This window comes from Gastrolobium bilobum, unplaced genomic scaffold (assembly GCF_033153095.1).
Source record: "Gastrolobium bilobum isolate Gb01-03AN ecotype WA unplaced genomic scaffold, APGP_CSIRO_Gbil_v1 utg16135, whole genome shotgun sequence".
Classification (NCBI taxonomy): domain Eukaryota; kingdom Viridiplantae; phylum Streptophyta; class Magnoliopsida; order Fabales; family Fabaceae; genus Gastrolobium; species Gastrolobium bilobum.
Genome location: NW_026899035.1, coordinates 591,305 through 597,695, shown reverse-complemented (window position 1 = coordinate 597,695; position 6,391 = coordinate 591,305). Strand labels below are relative to the sequence as shown.

Sequence of the window (6,391 nt, the reverse complement as noted above, 5' to 3'; positions counted from 1 at the left end):
GCAACTAATTACAATTATGTATTAAGGATAAGATATAATTATAATATTAATTTTTTTTATCTGCATCATATCAGTCAGCTGACAACCTTCTAAAAAGGAAAAAAAAATTAAAATCATAATTATATACTATCTCTAATACATAATTGTAATTGGTTCCTGCAAACTTTTTTTCTCAAGAACTGATTTTGCCATCATTAAAACCCAAAATAAAAACAGGTTAACTGAGACAGCAAAGTAAATGACGAGGTTGTCCCCATGCTTTCGTCATTCGTACGTTTCTCTATTCTTCGAGAAATTCTTCCTGTTTAGGAATTGCGTGGTGCTTTTTGGCTTCATCTCATCAGTATTAGTATTTAGTAATAGTAATCTCATTCACTCAAGTTTCAATGTCAGATTCAGAATTTGGTTATGCTCAACATAAAATTAGAAAGAAAGAAAAAATGTGCAAATAATGTTTTGTAGGAAATGAGTTAAAATTTCACATAAATGGGATGTCACATTCGTGGGATTCGATTCAGACGCAGTTTTAAGGCAAGGCGAGGTGTCATTCTTCATCTCCACAACTAGGAAATCCCATCCATAATCTTGCAAAATCTCAATGTAAGAAGAGCACTTTAAACAATTTTCATTACTGAATCTCGTGTTTATGTTGGATGTCTCGCGTTCTATATATGATCTTCCTTTCATCTGCTTCGGTGTCGTTTTGTGTTCCTTCTATACCCCGTCTCGGCTGTTATGTCAATACTAACAAATGGTTATTTGGCTTTCATCGTGCTTTCTTTCCCTGAAATTCTTTTCCTTTGATTATCTCTTAGCTTTATATCTATGCTCTTATTCTGCACTTTATAAAAGCTTCCACTTTTATTTTACAAATTGAATTACTTTACGGTTAAACAATCTTCTTCTCACATTTTTAACCACTGTTGCATCGTTTCACGTCCCTTTTGCAGTTTTTTTTTTTAAAACTTATTGGTGGAGAACAGCTTTGAAGTCTTTTCTAAGATTGAGTTTGAAACGAGTAATTCATGCATCTATGTAGTAATAGTACTACTATAAAACTTCGTTTCTATCTCTTTTCTAATCAATCAGGGAAAATGAATTGAGGACTGCTACCCTGAGGTGGTGTTCCCCTTTTATAGGGAATGAATGCCTAATAATTGCATTCCTCTTTTTCTAGAATTACTAAAGATAAACCAGTGTTTTTTATAGAGTCTAATGTTAGTTTTGCTCATGCTTCCTTTGCAGTCAGGATTAGAGTGACAACCCCTGTTCCTATTCATCCATGTCAGCATCAACAAATTCATCCTTTTCTGCAGTACAAATGACTGCTGAAGATCAAGTGCAACAGATTGAACTACTAACATCAACAGATGATGATCATGGTGGTGTTATTGTGGAAATGGATGAGTCTATGGATTCTACAATCTTTATATCTATTCTCAGAGCTTCAATTTCACATTGGAAACAGCTGGTAGTCTCTATTCTCTAGTATTAGTTGCTTATATCGTAATTAATATCATCCTTGTTCATTTAATTCACTTGATGCATACATACTGATACTGGTACAATTGTGAACCAGGCGTGGCTTTTTTCATTTCAAATTATGCATGATTAGATAGGTATCATATGTGCTCCAAATTATGGCAGCAAAGGGCTACTAAACAAGCTCACAAATTGGGTTCTAGGAATATAAAATCTAATCTTGCATTGATCATCTTGTGTTGTAGTCAATTCTGTCCTCCTAAATTTATCAATTTGATGGATACGTACCCGGTGAAACTCTAAATTCAACACATGGCATATCCATATAAAGTTTTTGTAATTAAATACATTGTTTGAACTTCATTTTGTGGCTGCCAAAGGCAAACGAATCAGATTTTGGGTGATTTTTAGGTATTTTTATTGGCTAACTTCTTTACTATTATTATTTTGTTTTTCTATTTTTCCTTTTTCATGGTAATTCTGTTTCCTCTTCATTAATGAATGCACGCATATGAACTCCTGCTTCCATCATCTCTTCAAAAGTTATGTTCCAATATCTTTTTGTCATTTATCCCCACATTTTTTTGAAAAAGAAAAAAAGAAAAAAAAAGAGAGGTAGTTTCAATGACTCGGTTTTCTTCTTTGCCATTGACCTGTCATTCATTATGCATAACTTCTAGTATGTATTCTCATTTGGTTTTGGTAATTGTTAGAGAATAATATAAATCATAAACCATGGTTTATATTATTCTCTAACAGTAATATTTAAAATTACCCCCATCAAAAATATCATTATGACTGCTGACCCTCAATCTAGCAACTGTGATCTACAGGAGCAGTTTTCATTTCAAATTTTACATTAAGCTTTTTGATTTAACTCTATCTATAAGCCACTCAGTTTCCTAACTATCTGATTTCCTAAAACAAAATTGTGTTTGAGATGGATTTGAACTATTCAGAAATATATTCTTGAAAGCTAACAAGCTTGTCATCATATATATGCAACAAAACTTGGGTCACAATAGGGATAGTTTACAGTATGAAATATATTGATGGTTTATTCTTCTGGCTTGTTTTTATCCTTACTACTTGTGCCTGGGAATCTAGAATCTGTCACTATCTTTGTTTATTTTAGTTATTGAGTCAACATTGTCTTGCAGGGTAAGAAGGGAGTCTGGATAAAGTTGCCTATTCATCTAGTCAGTCTTGTTGAAGCTCTAGTTAAGGTGATTTTATTGCTTATTGTATTGGTAATGGTTACTCTTGAGAAGTTTGGTTACTGGATGATGAAAAATCGAGTTCAGTCTATGTCTCTATGTACTAACTTTTTGTATCAATCGTTATGGCTGTGGCACTTCTATGCAGGAAGGTTTTTGGTATCACCATGCAGAACCAAAATATTTGATGCTTGTTTATTGGATTCCAGAAGGTGCAAATACTATTCCCGGAAATGCCACACACCAAGTGGGTGTTGGTGCACTTGTAGTGAATGAAAAACGTGAGGTATTTCCCCATTATTAATCACAATGTAGCGCAACTACATAATCAAGCTTCCAGGTCAATTGGAAGCACATCCATATGCTTAGAAAGTAGTCACCAATATCGGTATACCTTTCTTTATCATGATAAAATAAAAATGCCTTAAACTGGGATTGCATCGAAATTACATATTTGTTACTTGATTCCAGAGAAGAACACTATATTTCAATCATTTAGAAAGGTGAAAGGGAAAAAGTTCCTTGCATCTTATTTATTCATAGAAATAACATTGATGAATGGACTCTATCTTTGTTGTTTATTCTAACTCCTATCTTCATACTCTAATGTATTGATTTAAATCAAATCGAACTTCTCTCCCACTGTGCTCCTGCTTGTGTGTGAATGGCTATAGGTCCATCTGCATTCTTGTGTGATTCATTATCAGTAATTTCAGTGGAAAACGAGTAATGAGTCTCTCACTGCAAATAATTCTTTCAAGTTCAGCTCTTTTGGCATTTGGTGTTAAAGTCTAATTTCCTAGTTATTAAACGTTCTTAGGTCCTGGTGGTTCAAGAAAAGAGTGGACATTTTCAGGGAACTGGAGCCTGGAAATTCCCTACTGGAGTTGTTGATCAGGTAAACGTCTTGAATATGCTTTGCATTGTAGTTTAAGAAGTTATTCTGTGTGTATATAATCTACTCATTCATCCTATACAGGGAGAAGATATTTGTGTAGCAGCAGTAAGAGAGGTCAAAGAAGAAACAGGAGTAAGCAGTCTCTTCAGCCTGTTGAATGTGGACTTGTCAGTAGCCGTACAAAAGTTTAGCATTGTGACTCTGAGCCTAATAATTCCAAGTTCTCTTAATTTTCAGGTTGACTCAGAATTTATGGAAGTGTTAGCATTCAGGTAGCATGTTTACATATAAATCTTTCATTTTGTGCATTTGAAAAGGAAGTTCCAATGGTTGAATATGGAGACTTTAAATTGGAGGTAAAAGGGTCAAAACTCATTCATATTGGGGGCAAGGAAGTAGGGAATAGTGATTAATGAAAGGAGGATGGCCCATCAACATCATATTGTCCAAAATCATACAGGACAAAGGGGAATCCTTAACTGTTTACACACCAACTGCTGGTTCCATTCTTGGTCTTACATGGTCATTTGGAAGTATTAAACTTGCTAATGTTGCTATAGGCAATAATAGCAATATCATGCTTTATGGGCTAGAATATGTGTTGGAAAATGTATATGTTGCACTTTTTATTGTTAGTTGTTGGAAAAGTCTCTTTCTTCTTTTTATTTATTTATTTTTCTTGTGAGTTTACAATTTAGATAACTGGGCATTCCTTTCTTCTTTCATCTGAATATCTGATCAACAGACAAAGTCACATGACATTCTTTGAGAAGTCAGATCTATTCTTTGTGTGCATGTTGCGCCCTCTTTCTTTTGACATCCAAATACAGGAGATAGAGATAGAGGCTGCACAGGTACACACTATTTAAACGCAGCTTTTGTTCTCCGTTTGTCTTTTAAAATGTTCAGTGTTTATGGATGGTTAAAATACCATAATTTCTCTTATTTCTTTCATTACTGCACATTGGGAGCTTTCTTTTTCAGAATTTGTTTTACTTTAATCCATAAAAGTCCGACAATAAATTGTATTTCTTGAAAAAAAATCGTGAGGAAATGCGAATTTATTATAGCCAAAGGCACATATCAATTCTTGATATTATTCTCTGCTGCAGTGGATGCCATTTGATGAATATGCAGCCCAGCCTATCATGGAAAAGTATGAACTTTTGAAGTACGTCAATGATATATACTTGGCAAAGATTGATGGACGATATTCTGGATTTACTCCTGTATCTACAACATCCAACTTCTCTGAGGGAAAGAGCTATCTTTACTTGAATGCTGGAGGCCTGAAGAGGTGCAATTCTTTATAAGCATCAGCAAAGGTTTACACAATTAGAAAATGAGACAGTTTATATTTACAAACTTTTTTGTTTACAAACTACACTAAGTACGACCGGTCATACTTTAATCATGCAGTGTACGACCGGTCGTACTTACTGTAATTTGCAAAAAAAAATTTGTAAACGGATCTTATCCCTTAGAAAATATTCAATCTTAGAAACTTAGTATTGTTTGATTCATTATGTGAATAATGCAGGTCTTCAGTAGGTAAATTAACACAATTTACAATAACTGAATTAGACTGAACCAGATGCAAGTTTCTAAGCCTGAATTACTAAGCTTTTTCCTTCGAAAACAATTGCAGTGATAATGAAATTTAGATTCCGTTGATGGTTTAAATAATACTTAGACAATCAAGAAAGCTTACACGGTCATTTTCTGGTAATACATGATACATCAGATTTAAAGTAGTGACTTTGTTTTGGTTATTTATTTTATTTTAATTTTTTTTGGTGTGTGTGCGAGAGAGAGTGCATGTGCAAACCATAGGCATGGACACATCCATGTTATGGTCTTTAATTGTGCCTATGTTGCTCGTTGTGCTCACATAAGAATATCTCTAATCAGTTTGCTAGAAAATATGAACGAGTAGGTTTTTACATTTGAAATATTCAAATATGAGTAATGGTGAAGTCTTATATTAGTTAAATATGTAAAGAATCAATTCAACCAAAAGTTTAAGTTGTTTGTGAGAGCCTCTTTAATAGTTTATATTATACTCTAACACGCACTCTCACAAGAGAGCCCATTAGGCTTGAAAAGTGGATGATGCATCAGGCCCAGTCTACCTGTGCTAAGAAATTCCACAAAGACATGGGAGCGGCGAGAATCAAACCCGGGACACGAGGCTATGATACTATGTAAAGAATCAATTCAACCAAAAACTTAAGTTGTTGGGTGAGAGCTTCTTTAATGGTTTATATTATACTCTAACAAATATAGACCAAGTGAGGATCATATAAGTGTGAAATTGAGATGTGATGTCAACTCAATTATTGTGGTTTGTCACTTGACGCATTAGTGGAGGTATCCTTTCTAAAGGATCTTGGGTTCCCTGCTACCATTCTTATCATTTTACTGAGATGTGCTTATTTGGAGACATCATAAACAAACTTGCATTATGACATCATTCATGACTTTGCTATCTCTTTAGTGCTGATTGTCATGAGCGCATATTTGGTGCAAAAGATAATTTCATTGAATTTCGTTGACAGGCAACGATTAGTGCTCACATAAGAATATCTCTAGTTAGCAATAAATGCCGGTCCTTGTCTCAAATTCTGTATATAACTTTTTCTATGTGCTTGGCATTTATTCTATCTCGATGTTCCTTTTCTTATTATATACTTTACCATGATATTTTCACACATTCTTTTTTCAATATCATCTTTAGGACGTCAACCGTTCTGTATCTCATACTCTTACTTTTTTTTTTATGTCATCTTTAGTA

General features: G+C 33.9%; 1 protein-coding gene across 4 annotated transcripts; it reads left to right on the top strand.

The window, feature by feature from the left end:
- Positions 1–366: 366 nt before the first annotated feature.
- On the top strand, positions 367–5,174 carry LOC133286386 (nudix hydrolase 2-like). Of its 4 annotated transcripts, XM_061483793.1 has the most exons (9): positions 367–600; positions 1,246–1,471; positions 2,643–2,708; positions 2,848–2,985; positions 3,520–3,597; positions 3,679–3,729; positions 3,835–3,869; positions 4,343–4,451; positions 4,710–5,168. In XM_061483793.1, the coding sequence occupies exons 2-9, from the start codon at positions 1,283–1,285 to the stop codon at positions 4,908–4,910; spliced, it is 867 nt and encodes a 288-aa protein (XP_061339777.1). In that variant the 5' UTR covers positions 367–600; positions 1,246–1,282; the 3' UTR covers positions 4,911–5,168. The 4 variants fall into 4 exon arrangements, with proteins under 4 accessions (XP_061339777.1, XP_061339774.1, XP_061339775.1 ...); XM_061483790.1 differs by having other exon boundaries at positions 3,679–3,869; positions 4,710–5,173; XM_061483791.1 differs by lacking the exon at positions 367–600 and adding an exon at positions 642–754 and having other exon boundaries at positions 3,679–3,869; positions 4,710–5,174.
- Positions 5,175–6,391: the final 1,217 nt, after the last annotated feature.